The sequence below is a fragment of the Nelumbo lutea genome, chromosome 3 (genome assembly GCF_056320005.1).
Source record: "Nelumbo lutea isolate HS-2025 chromosome 3, American lotus-T2T, whole genome shotgun sequence".
NCBI classification, from domain to species: Eukaryota; Viridiplantae; Streptophyta; class Magnoliopsida; order Proteales; family Nelumbonaceae; genus Nelumbo; species Nelumbo lutea.
Window position 1 is genome coordinate 115,677,368 of NC_142686.1, and position 13,380 is coordinate 115,690,747.

At 38.4% G+C, this 13,380-nt stretch overlaps 1 protein-coding gene across 1 annotated transcript; it reads right to left on the minus strand.

The window, feature by feature from the left end:
• Positions 1 to 9,136: 9,136 nt before the first annotated feature.
• On the minus strand, positions 9,137 to 12,117 carry LOC148867857 (uncharacterized). The gene is made up of 6 exons (XM_088979597.1): positions 11,940 to 12,117; positions 11,036 to 11,150; positions 10,741 to 10,910; positions 9,887 to 10,166; positions 9,612 to 9,778; positions 9,137 to 9,507 (listed from the first exon to the last, which is right to left on the minus strand). Exons 1-6 carry the CDS (start codon positions 12,001 to 12,003, stop codon positions 9,347 to 9,349), a joined length of 957 nt encoding a protein of 318 aa, XP_088835723.1. The 5' UTR covers positions 12,004 to 12,117; the 3' UTR covers positions 9,137 to 9,346.
• Between the last annotated feature and the right edge of the window lie 1,263 nt (positions 12,118 to 13,380).

Sequence of the window (13,380 nt, forward strand, 5' to 3'; positions counted from 1 at the left end):
AACCTTAAACTATGTTTTTCAAAATTATGATATCGGATCAAACCATTTTTTATTATAGACCGAACCAAACCACAAATTCACTTCAGTTCAATTTGGTTTTACAGTTTCAACTATACAATGGACACTCCTACACACAAACATACTTTCGTTACTAGCACGCCAGATTGGAATTTTGCTTAACACTCATGGTGGATCATGGATTATAGCACTTGGGATTTGCTACCCACATGCTGTTCCCACATACCTATCTATAGAGCACCACCATTGTATATTGGAAACATCTCTCCATGAATGATAAGGGAGATATTTCTAGTGCACAGCTGTAATGTCTGGTAAGACTGATACAATGGCTGTTTAACCAATAATAATGCCCCCACATCATCCATGCTTGCTATTGAAATTGGAGTGGTTGTGGGGCACACACATTTGATAGTAGAAATCAAGTCTGGGTCATCGGCCAACAAATATGCATTCCAACCCTCTACCAACATGATCTCACACCGCACATCTAATACATGGAGGGTCTCACTTTTATGATGGGTCCCAGTTTCATTGTGAGATGTGCAGTGTTAGATCAAGTTGATAGAGGGTTGGAATGTCTTTTGTTGGCAGAAGATCCCAAATCACATTGATCCGCTATGAGGCAGAGTTGGGATCTCCTTCCTACAAAAACTATCTCAACACACTTCTAAGTTCCAACATCATCTCTGTCCTCACATCTCACTATAAAACTGGGACCCATCAGAAGATAAAGACCCACCATGAAGGCTAAGGATCTCTACCAACGAAACACTCCCAATACTGTCCCAACAGGCCACTGTAACCACATATAGGGAACATCTTCTTTGTCACTTGTGGACGGAAGTTCCCAATGTACTACTGCAATGAATGATTAGGATGTTGTTAGCACCATGTGTTGGTAGCTGATCCGAACCAATGATGCGGGTATGTTGACGTTGTTAGAAAGCCTTTTGATCGGATTCTGCACAAAGATGTAGTTTGGAGAGGGTACACAAAACGCTTGTGTTGGAAGGAAGCCTTAAGAGCTTTTCCGCCAAATATGCAGAAGAATGGGATCTCACCTAATGGTTCCCAAAGCTTGAAACATGGATTGTGTGGCTACTTGGGTGGTTATGTCATACTTCTTGTCTCTTGCCTTCTCGGTTTCTAACAATGAAGACATCTCTCTGGCTCTGCTGTAGCACTGCTCTAGAATTAAATTGAGAGGTGCTATCAGGAACCTAAAAAATGGTTTAGGGCATGTTTGGTATTGTGGGTGTTTCTTCAAAAAACGATGCCACTTCTATGCCAGCTAGGTGTAAATGTTTATTTGCACTTGAACCACTGTTTGGTTCAGATGTTTAAAAAAAAAAAAAACAGGCATTTCATGAAGCGCCGAACTTACCTGGTGCCAATGTGTCGGCTGAGTTGGTTGAAGGTTGGCTTGATCCGGTGTATTGTGAGCCACCCAAAATGCAACAAAAAAGCTAAACCCTAACAAAATAAAAGACTTGCAGCGCCAAGGCAACCATCCGCACACTGCAATAGGAGGAGCCGTCATCTTCTCCTATATCCTGATAAAAAAAAAACATGGTTTTTAAAAACGAACCGATGATCGAATCGGTTAGGGGTCCGGTTATCGATTTGAACAGACAGCCCGTTCTAACAAAAAAAATAAAAAATTTAAAAAATTGAAAAATGGTCAAAACCATTTGAATGGTTAACTGGCCAGTTTAGCAGTTTGCTGACCAAAATCAACAGTGTTAAAGGAAAAACGGTTTTGGAAGAAAACGAAACTGGTCAATTCACCGATTCTCGGTTTTTCGGGTCCAACCATCTGATCCGATTCAATTTTGAAAACAGTAAAAAACACACTAGTTGTCGTCATGCTGTTTGATGTGGGTAAGCCAGTTCATTCGACAAGCCCGTTTATTCCTTTTTTTTGGTGGGGGAGTGCCAATAGTTCCACTGTTTTGCAGGTTTAACCCTAGATTGATTACTGTTTGACGCCGGTAAGCTAGTCCGGACGCTCGGTTCTTCATTCCTTACCACTTGTATCCTTTAAACAAAGTGATGAATGGATTACACTACGGATATGTCCACAGCTGCTGAATCTTCGTTTGTGTGAACTTGGCCAAACTGGAGCAACTCAAGGTTCTAGCACGGCATAAAAAACAAGTTTATGTTGATTTATCAAGAAAATGATTTAAAGGGATGGCAGTTGGTTGACTTCAACTAGTTGGAACCAAGGGTGAGATGAAGTTAGGAGAAAAAAATGGATAATTTGCATATAATATACGTCATTATATATCAATTTCACATTTTGACCATTTGGATGTGGTTTGTATTCAAGATTCACGGTTGGATATCAAAATCGGCAATTATATGTGATGTAGTGCGATCCAGTCACTCTTATCTGGCACTTGCGTGGCTCCTGAAAGACACCTGGAACGAGAGGAAAGAAGAAGAACTCCCGGGGGTTTGCCCGGTGGGAACACTTCGATGATTAAGTCAGTATTTTGTGCAAGAAGCAAAGGGAAAACGAAGGCTAAGAGTGAAGATTGTGCAGGTGATTCGAAGATACCTTGTCCCATGAGAATAAGCCCCTTATAACTGAATTCCGTTGCTTCAGGCCCTCTACTTCTGACAGTGCAGGTATAACCGCCACTGTCAGTCTGCCACAGCCGTTATTGGCAAGGCTGAGGTGGCACGCGCGGGGCCGTCGTTGCAGGGTACGTGCTTGTCAAGTGCGAGACACCTTTCTGAAGGTGACAGGCGCGGTGCTTTCTGACGAGGGACATGTCTGCTGTCCACAGACTTGTCGGGTATGACGGTCAAGCAAAAAGCCTTCATGCGGTATGCCGAGCTACCCTTCCACGAATTACCTTGAGTCGGGCTGTCTCTTGAGTGACGAGCTGCCCTTAGCAAGTTATGCCGAGCTGGCTGACCCGAGGTGTCTAGAGATGGATCGATGCGTTCCTATCTGGGAGGGGCCCGAGGTCCATTGGGGGGAGCTTGAGCCTTTAGAGAGGTCAGGGTGCCCCGAACTCGGGACCTCCCGAAGTGCCTTAACCCCGGGGAGGAGGTGCGGGTAAGATGGCTTCCGGTGAGTGGCTTACCCGCCCAGTTGTCGAGCTAAGCTCGGTGGGATTTTCCCTCTGAGTTGTGGTCATGTCCGTTGCGCTGTCATGCTGAGTCACTGTTTGAGCAAGGTCATGCCCACGTGTATCCATGCTGCGAGGTCGGGCCAAATCATCCTCCATCAATATGTAAGTATGGGTAATTTGGACCATTGGATTGACTCAATAGCTAATCCTAAATATCAAGAAAAAGTGTTAAACCGAATCACCCATATGGTTGTTTCTTGAAACGCCCCACCAAAGAACCAACCATGAGGAAACATTTATTTTTGTAGAATTGTAAAGTAACTTTATGGATTATTTCTTGAAACGCCCAAAAAGCTTCCAAACAAACAAATAAACAAAAAAGTTTAAAGTTAGTGTTTATCATATAAATGTTAACATATAAACGCCCCCAATAAACACCAATGGTACTAAACATATACTTAGTGCTTCTTGGAATACATGCCCTTGGTTTTTGTAGTACTAGTGGAGAATACATGTGAAGGCAATGTTTTAAAACTCGGCTTGGATGCTGAACCATTTTTCACTCTAGATGGATGGACTACGAATTCAACCATGGATCTAGACCAACAAGTTGACAAGTGACCTATTAAGTAGGTTGATAGTAGGGGTGTCAATTGGACTGGATTTGGTCAAATCCGATCCAGTCCAATGTGAGTCCATTATAAATGGACCAAATCCAATCCAATCCAATAAATGTTTTGGACCAATTTGGACTAGTCCAATTCAATGTCTGGACCGTTCAATCTGTTCAAATTCATTTTGATTTAGATTGGTTTCAACTCAAATTCATTTTGAATTGGACCAGCCCAATTCAAACCATCCAATCTAGATCAGATATTGGCTTAATCTAATCCAGTCCAATATAAATTTGTTACGGATGGACCAGGTCCGATCTAATCTAATAAATATTTTAGACTGGATTGATCCAATGCAATATATCTTATTGGTCCGTCCAAATTGATTTTGGACCGAATGGGATCCAATCCAAAACAGGTTTATTGACACCCTTAGTTGATAGTCCAAAACAAGTCGTTTACCATGTCAAAGATTTTGTGATATGATGGATTAGTGGTTCAACCAAACTAAAATTGTAACCGAATGATCTTGCCTGGCCAGCCAAGTCAATAGGTTGAAAACATGATGATGGGAGTACCTTGTCCTAGTTGAACCGCCACGTGGACATTGATGTGGACAAACATGAGGCCAGAAGCACGACCAAGCTAATGACATAGAATGCTGCCATTCATCGGAGACAACGGTAGTAATTCATGCTGCGAACCTTGGACAAATAAGGGCACATGGTGAAACTCCAAGCGCGGCTCAACCTCCCGTCTACAAGTATTTAAGGACACGACGCACAAGACTTCTGCTTCCATTCTTGCTCTTTTAAGCTTTTCAGCACTGTTTGGCTACGAGTCTACGACTAGCTCATCCTCATTAGGTCAGCTTAGTTGACCTCTTCCTCTCCTTATTGACTTGAGCATCAGAATTCTCCTCCTCGAGGAACCCTCTCAAGGCTTCTAACTTTGATGTTTGCAAATCCTTGGATCTACCTCAGCTTTTCCAGCTCAACAAGACACTATCTGCCTTTTGTCCATCTCAGTTGGAACAACATCATTTGCATGCAAGAGGAGAGACAAAAAGAATATGAGGAGAGGAAAATAAATAGGGAGAGGGAGAAGGAGAGGGGCTTTTGTGGTCATCTGGATGTGAAGCCAAGACAAATATTGACTTTATAAAGTTGTATATGTTGATTTGTAGATGAATTACAATTTACTTGAAATTTATAAAAAGTGACAATAGATTTCTATTTTTCTAAAATTTTTAGACTTTTTCTTGACTTAAAATACCCCTTCTCTTTGAAATTGCTCTCTCTCTCTCTCTCTCTCTCTATTATGAAGATATAAATTGTAAATTGAATACTATTTTTATTTCATTCCATTCTCTCTCATTAAGTCTTATATTTAAGGTTAATTTCTATTATCTCTCATTGAATCATATGTTTAATGTATTTTTGTTTCCCAACATTAAATTCACTAATAACAATTTTAATAGTATAAACTTGTATATTGAAAATCAATTTGGAAACAAAATCGGTTTTTAAGTATGATAAACAAGAAGAATTTTTTTAATGATAGAAAGGGAATACAAAATTTAAAACTGCCCTAGCAATGAAACTACTTTCATGTTTGTTAAACGATGGAAATGGAATACCAAAATTATGAAAAGAGAAAATTAATGTCTATTCCATCACCCTACTAAACAAATCAAATGATTCAATGGTTTCTTTAGCTAGGCCATCATGTTGTTGGAAAAATCAATGGTTTTCTACAGACAAGCTATTTGGTGGAAAATGAATCTAAAATCGAAGTCAAGAAACAATTCAATTAGTCTAATCAGTCTCTAGGCAAGCAATGATTCAATTAACATAATAAATTGAAAATATTGAGATAAGCTATAGAGTAAAAAGATTTGATATAAGTGTTTAGGTTGAAAGGCAATAAATCACCAATATATATACAATTATTATTGTTGTTATCGTTTGAAATTGCTACGTGCTTGCACATTTACTAGTTATATGAAAAATGTAAGATGTCATTGTGATTTTGGTTGGTTGATTGAATTATAAAAGTGCAAGTAATGTGCTTAAGGCTCAATTTGGAAGGAGTACAAATACATACAAAATGAAAGGTTTTGCACTCTATATATTTGTATTTGTACTCCTTCCAAACTGAGCATTAGGCTTAATTTGGAAAGAATACAAATACACATTTGTATTTACACTCTTTTCAAGTTTGAAAAGTGTACAAAAATACACACATTAAAAAGGAAATACAAGATTTTTGCACTCTGCTATATCTTTGTACCCCTTTCAAACTGAGCCTAAATTGCATTCAGAAGAGGGCTAGGTAACAGATTTGGCCTAGCATCTGTAACTGAGCCTAAATGCCTTGCAGTAAAGAGCAGAGATGCTGTATTCGGGCTGGGAGGTGGCAGGTTTGATGAAAGATACATTTGGTGGTTGTGGTTGAATATGGCCATGATGGGCCATGACTGAACGGGCATGTCGATCAGATTATGGGCCTGGGTACGGTCCTGGTTATGGATTTAATGGTGGAGAATGGAGTTGTGCACTTGTGCATGGGCGCATTGACCGGTTGTTCGAGTAGGTAGGCCGGTGACAATACTCCCTAGGTTATCAATTGGTGATATGCATGCTATTTAACAATTTCACATCCCTTGAATGATATATAATCTTTTTCTGATTTGAGGTTTTAATTGCTAATCCTTTTTTAATGCTGATTCTTTTAGTATAAGCACGGTGTTGAGATGCATTTCAACTCAACTTTTTTTTCGCTTAAAGCAGAACGATGCAAATAGAGTATAAATTTAAATATGTAGAGTGTATTCGGTTCCATACAGATGCAAAGTTGGATTAATTTTATCTTGACAATTTTATTTTCTTATCAAATGATTTTTAATTGTAAAGGATGAAAATAGGAGTCGCGACATAGTAATAGACATTTTCTAACATTAGCCACTTTGAATGCAAATTTACTTATTTTTATATGTAGAATTATCTCTCATTTTAGGTATAAAGTTGTCCTAAAAATTGTATTTTATGTCACTATTAATACACAGCTTTCTTGCCAAATGTCAACAAAACTGAAACAAAGTGCATAATTGCATTAAATTGGTGTTTACACCCTATTTGCACCGTCTCTAAATATAGCCTAAAGAACATGAGTCCTGATCTACTTCTCATAGAATATTTCTCACACCAACCTCACAACACGTCTCAGCTGCATTGGGAGGAGTATATGATCTCATACTTATTATTATTATTATTATTATTATTATTATTTTCATTCATTCATCCATTCATTCAGAGATGTTCAACTCAATACATGGTACCGTAAAGTCGGTGTAAGGTGTAACGTAAGGCTATGTTTGGTTTGAAGGAAAAGGTTGGAAAAAGAAAGAAAAGTTAAGGAAATCTATACAAGTTTTGAGAATGTTTCTCTATTTTTCCTTTCCTTTCCCTAATTTTTCCTCCAAATATAGCATAAAGGGAGCAAAACCCAATTCAAGACAGCAATCACATCCAAAATAGAAATAAAACAATGGAGGTAAAAACTTGTTGGGTGTCATGTATAAACAGCGACCAACGATTGTGCAGAACTCATTATTAAATAAATTCTCAAGCAACTTTAGAAAAATGAAATCGATTTTGTAGTTAGTTTAATGATTTGAATTCATGTGGTTACTCTGGTCTTTTCAGAATACGGTGCTGCATTGGTATGCTGTTAGTGGATTTGGGATTTTCTGCCAACAAAACACGTTACATAACACCATGAGAATGGGACCTATCATAAAGTCAAACTTGCCATATATCAGATAAGTGGTGTGAGATCATGTTGGTAGAGGGTTGGAATATGTTTTATTGACAATTGTTTCCGATTCCTGAAGGTAGGTTTTTTCAATAGCACATGAATAAACAGTATAAGACGATCCATGATGATTTCTCCTTATCAATTAATCAGAAATCAGTGAAATCGGTGATTTTTGAAAAATCACAACAATTATTGTTTGGTATCGTTTATGCCATGTAAATCGATTTTTGAGAAATGGGCTTTGAGCTTACTTGGTACTTAGGGCCCATTATCTTTATATTAGAGTTATTATTCAATGCCAATTAGGGCCCATTATCTTTATATTAGAGTTATTATTCAATGCCAATTTAGGTGATATATCATCATCAAAAAATAGAAATCAGTTAAAAATAAAGAAATCACCAAAAAAGTAATCCATGAAAAAGACTGATTTCAATTATCAATTTTGGCCGATTTTTTCTGAAAATCACCAAAATCAACTGACCAAACAGAAATTTCAATACCGATTTCTCTGATGTGGCTCCGACACAGCAGTGATTTTCAACATATCATCATCGATGACAAATATCACCTAAAAATAATAAAGGATAGAAAAGGACGTTTTCTCATACTATGCTTTCCGGATTTTTAAGATATGAAAAAACCTTTTTTTTTAATGAAAAAAAAGGGACTTTTTTTTGAGAAAGCTATATCGGTTCCAAATGAATTCCATATCATCGTTTTTCCTGGCACTGTGTGTGGTGCCGACATGGCACCTTTTTTGAGAAAGCCATATCGGTTCCAAATGAATTCCATACTTCCATGCATGAGCAAAGGGACCACGCTACAGTGCAACACACTACACTGTCAAAAGTTTCAGTTAATTTATACATGGAGCGTAACGGAAATTCCTAAAGTGAAATGTCCACTTAACATCCTATAAATGGGTAGCAGCTATGAAAACATCTCTACGTGTAATTTGGCCGAATAGTGAAGAGAAGAGAGGGAGAGAAGATGATTGGCAGAGTTACTGGAAAGGCGTCGTTCGTCGTTGTGCTGCTTCTTTTGGCTTTTGCATCGAGTTCAGAAGGAGGAAGAGGCATGAGTAGCAAGGTGATGGTGAAGCTCGTTGATCACCCACAAAACTTCTTTGGAGGTGGTTCTGTGGGGTCCTTTTCTAATCCTGGTTTCGGTTTTGGCTTTAGCTTTGGGCCCTCGGGCTTTTGTGCGAGGCCGGGCTTCGGATGTCTCCCCGTTGCACCCTTTAATCCTGGTGACTCTCTTGGAGCTGGAGGAGGCTCGCCCTGAATCAAGCTTGAGCCACTTCATTCTCTGGATCAGTCTTCCAGATTGGGTTTTTTGGATCTAATCTTCGTGGGTTTTAGCTTTTAATTTTCTTGTTTAAGTTTTTCAATTGTATCCCCGTGTGGTAAGTTCTCTGGAGGCTGAACTGAATAACTTGTTGCTTTGTCTTTTATCATTTCAGAGTTCAAACTCTATTAAAGGATCTGTTGATGTTGATTAACTGGGCCTAAAATTGTTATCGACGCAACTATCAATTGCGCGCTTTTAGTAGCTCTACTGTTCTACAGACTGATCAATCAACCACTTCGGAAATTGGGCCCCCTTAATTGTTAGAGCATTCCATTGAAAAGGATGATTTAGAGGCTTTATTGAGCACCATTTACAGTAAATCTTGGTTGCCGGTGAACCAAGATATCACTCTGTTCACCAACTATACATAACACTCTGTTTCTATATATCCTCTGCTTTTCGCTAGCAGAGACCATCTTCAATTAACATCAAACACTGAATTCTAATTCACCTTTATGCCAATTTAGAGACCGATCCAAGGACTGTAACCTCTGCTTGGATGATACAACTACCATTCCGAAGAAAAGATTTGGTTGATTGGTCATTGAGCTTAGCGAGTGTCATGAAGTTGGGCCAGCCCCAAACCGAGACCGAAGGACTGAATAGATGATAAGCTGCAAATTAAAAGAAACGATGTAATTTCTGCAGACAATTTGCATTCTATCCTGAATGATGGTTCTCTAGAGATCTAGAGAGAGAGAGAGAGTTAGGTTCTTACTTTCTTCTTGGGAATGTGCGCCGCTGGCTTGGTCCATGATACGCATGGCCAATTTGGTGTAGACTTTGGTGTCAGGAGGAAGAGTAGTAGAATCAGCTAAAGCTAGAAAAAGAGAAACACTATTGCCTTTGCCATCGCCAATTCCCTTAGGATAGAGCCTAATCTTCCTGTAACTCAAGCATCAAAACGTCAATATAAATTCATCACAATGAAGCAAGGAGGTGAATCTGTCCACTAGTTTAAGAGCAAAGAGGAAGAGGTCTCTCATCGTATACCATTTATAATCTCCTGCTAGGAATGCCTCAGAATCCAAGCGTTCCGTATCAATCCCTGAAAAATTTTCCATCTTCCAAGTGTGGGTACAAGCAACAGCTCCCCCTTCCATAGACAAACACACGCCTCTCGCCTCATTTTTGATGATGAAAATCTCAGCTCCAAACACACAAGTATCACTAACAAGGTATCCATTATTCGGGTCCTTGAAGGTTTTAAGGTCGATGAATCTGGCAATACCCCATTCCGTTCTCATTGCATAAAAGCGCCTCACTCTCCTCTCTGCATGGAGTGGTAATGAAAAGTAAGAGCGTTTTTCATTGAATCATCACTTTTTCAGAGCTGTAAATCGGGCCGTGCTTAGATACAGGCGGAAATACCTTTTCTTAGTTTTTTTTTTTTTTTTTAATTCAGTTTTTGGGAAGATATTTAAACATGTTTTTTATTAAAAAAGAGTGGGGTCTGTATCGGACCCCTAAAGATACTATACAATATGCCCGATACGGGATATATTGTATTAAAATTTTGAACCTTGATTGTACTATTTTATTCTAATTGTATTATATTTTTTAACTTCATTATTATATAAATATTTTTTTTTCATCTATTTTATTAATTTATTTTCCTTATTTTTTTAAATTTCTTTTAACAAATATGTCTCTTATGGCATGGCATGACCTAACTTGAGCCCACCTGGGCTCATTCCATGGGCCATGCCAGGCCTAACATCTAAAGTATCCTAGAGGAAGCAAGCACAACCCCATACGCCCAATTTACACCTATATGACACTCTATTGAAACTAATTTACACATCTATACTTTATTTGGTATAATTTTGCTGTTGTGGCTGGGTTACCTTGGAAAGTCAGATACTTGTCCTGAAGCTGATCAAATAGAAACAAACTGAAAATGGCATTCACCTCCGAACCTGACTGAAGCGAACTGCTGTCTGCCAATACCAAGTATAGGGAGATGTGATCACTTCCATTTCCGACCTTGTTCCCATCTGGATAGAGAGACAACTTCCTGTGACGTTCAGCAGATGATCAAAGATAAGGCGTTATGATTAAGCGTCCCGATCGAATAAACTAACAGCCAATATGCAAAGGTTTAAATGAAGGCAACAGTGATCGAGAGAATCCAATACTCACCATTTGTAGCCTCCCACTTCAAAAACGTCGGAGTCATATTTCTCAACTGAAGCCTTCGAAAGTAAAGAAAATGACCGAATCTTAAATATGTAGTGTGCTGGTGGAGCATCTCTAGCTGTACCAGTTCCATTTCAGAAATGTTGTAAAGCTAGCTAATGGGTAAAACAAGTAAATGTTTTATAGATTTAGGCCAAGTTCGAGAGTATTCGGAGAAAAATTATTTATTTTAAACAGGGGTATTATAAGTATTTTGAAAATGTAGTAGCGGGTTAAGATAAGCTGTAAAAGAAATAAACACTTATTGAATAAAGACTTAAAAATTATTTTGGGCTTACGAAATAAGATTTTATTTTTAGGGTTCGTTTGTTTTTTGATAAATTATTTACTTCTGTGTTTTTTTCTAGGTGTATTTAGGTAAATGCATTTATCTATATTCTTTTATTTCCCAAGTAAATAAGACAATGATCTTTCTAATCATAAAAATCTATTATTAAAAGGGACATTTTTGTCCATTTGTTGTCCCATCCAAATGTTGATAATTTTCCCTAATGTGTGGGAAAATTAATTATCCACTTGAGAGATGGACATATCCAAGAAAATAAACTTTCCCTAATCCCCAAATAAATCTGAAAAAAGAATATATGTTAGCAACCTCCTCCTTTTCCTTCCAAAATCCAAAAAACAAGGGCCCCTCAAAATGCAAATAAGTGATTATTAATGTGATTCCGCCCAAAATAAATACTTGTTCCAAGCACTTATTCTTAAGTACTTCCAAACTGTCTTAACAATATGATGTGTATATAAAATATATATATATATATATATATATATATATATATATATATATATATACAATGATATTAACAATTAAAATCAGAAGAAAATTACTAAAAGAAAAGCATACAGTTTGCGACGTCCAAGTGAAGGGGGCGGTCCTTCTGAGGTGGAGAAGGATACACAATCGCCATGGATTGACTGAAATAAGTAGCTTAATTATTTGCTAGCTATATCACTCAGGCTTCCGAACCTTGGATCCACACATACGACGAGACTGCTCTTATGTTGTTACCAAGTTGCTTGCCATGTGTTCGAAGAAACCATCCAGTATAAAGCAAGAGATTGAGACACCTTGCCCGTAAGGCAGGCTACCTCGTGCATGTACATGTTGCATGGATCCAAGTAACTTTCAACATACAACCAAAGCAAAGCATCCAATTCAGTGTACTCTAGCGGTCGAAGTGCACAGCGAGCCAGCCGCAAGCAATGTTCGGATACCGTACTTTTACAAGCAAGAACTAAAAGAGCACTTTTGAAGAAGGGGGGATTCAGTCGGTTTCATGTAAAATTGCAAACAGCTTTTCTTTAATGGTTCAGCTATTTTTCCTCACCTCCATATATGGCCTATTTTTTAAACTAATTCTAATTTCTAAGATTGCGTTTGATTTTGGTGTAAATTGTCATCAATGTAAAAGTATATTGGCATAGTTAATTAGTGTAAAAATACATTGATAAAATCGATGTAATATTTATATCGATTATCGATGTAAAATTCAACTGTGTGTAAAGTTTACATCGATTTTATTTAAAATTTACATTCCAATCAAATGCATGAAAATATATAGACCTGTTCATGGGTTGGATAGCTCGACGGCCTGACCCGGCCGTGGTTGGGCTTGGACATATTATTAGACCCGTGGACCTGGGCTCAAGGCCCTATTATCTAAGCCTAACCTAATTTCAGCCTGGGCTTGGGATTTCAAAAAAAAAGCCTGGCCTGGCCCGGCCAGACAATATATAAAAAATATTAATAATATATATTATTAAAAATGTAATTTTTCTAACCCTAGCCCAAATGTTCATTCAAACTCATCCCTGTTTTGTTTGAAGTTCGAAGACCTAATCCCCTTCACAACGGTGACCGACGGTAGTGCTTCTACAATCTAAACTCAAGCAGCGATCTAGTGATGGGTCAGGCGACAACATCTCTCTGAGCTCTGTCATCGACTATCTCTTAGTAGCATGATGGCGTCCCCATTTCCCCGAGCTATGCTCCAGTAGCGGCAAACCAACAACCACTCCCCGTTTCTTCGAGCTCTGCTCCAAACACTCTCAAATTCCAACATTAGGTCGACAACATCTATAGTTCAACGGTGCGGGCTTTTATGAGGGATGGGCTCAGGTTCGGGCTCAGGCCTCAATATATTGCATTGATAACCAATGAAGGCCTGGCCCGACCCATGTACATGTGGACATGTTCATGGGTCGGCCCAGGGTATATTTACCTTTAAAGCAAATGTGGACAAATATAAACCAGCGGTGGAGTTTTATGTCAATTTGCATTATAC

Coding starts and splice junctions, on each gene's coding strand:
- LOC148867857 (XM_088979597.1), bottom strand. CDS start 12,003: ATGGCGATTGTGTATCCTTCTCCACCTCAGAAGGACCGCCCCCTTCAC. Junction 11,151..11,939: donor TCACTTGGACGTCGCAAACT/GTATGCTTTTCT, acceptor GAACTGGTACAG/CTAGAGATGCTCCACCAGCA. Junction 9,779..9,886: donor CTAGCAGGAGATTATAAATG/GTATACGATGAG, acceptor CTTGAGTTACAG/GAAGATTAGGCTCTATCCTA.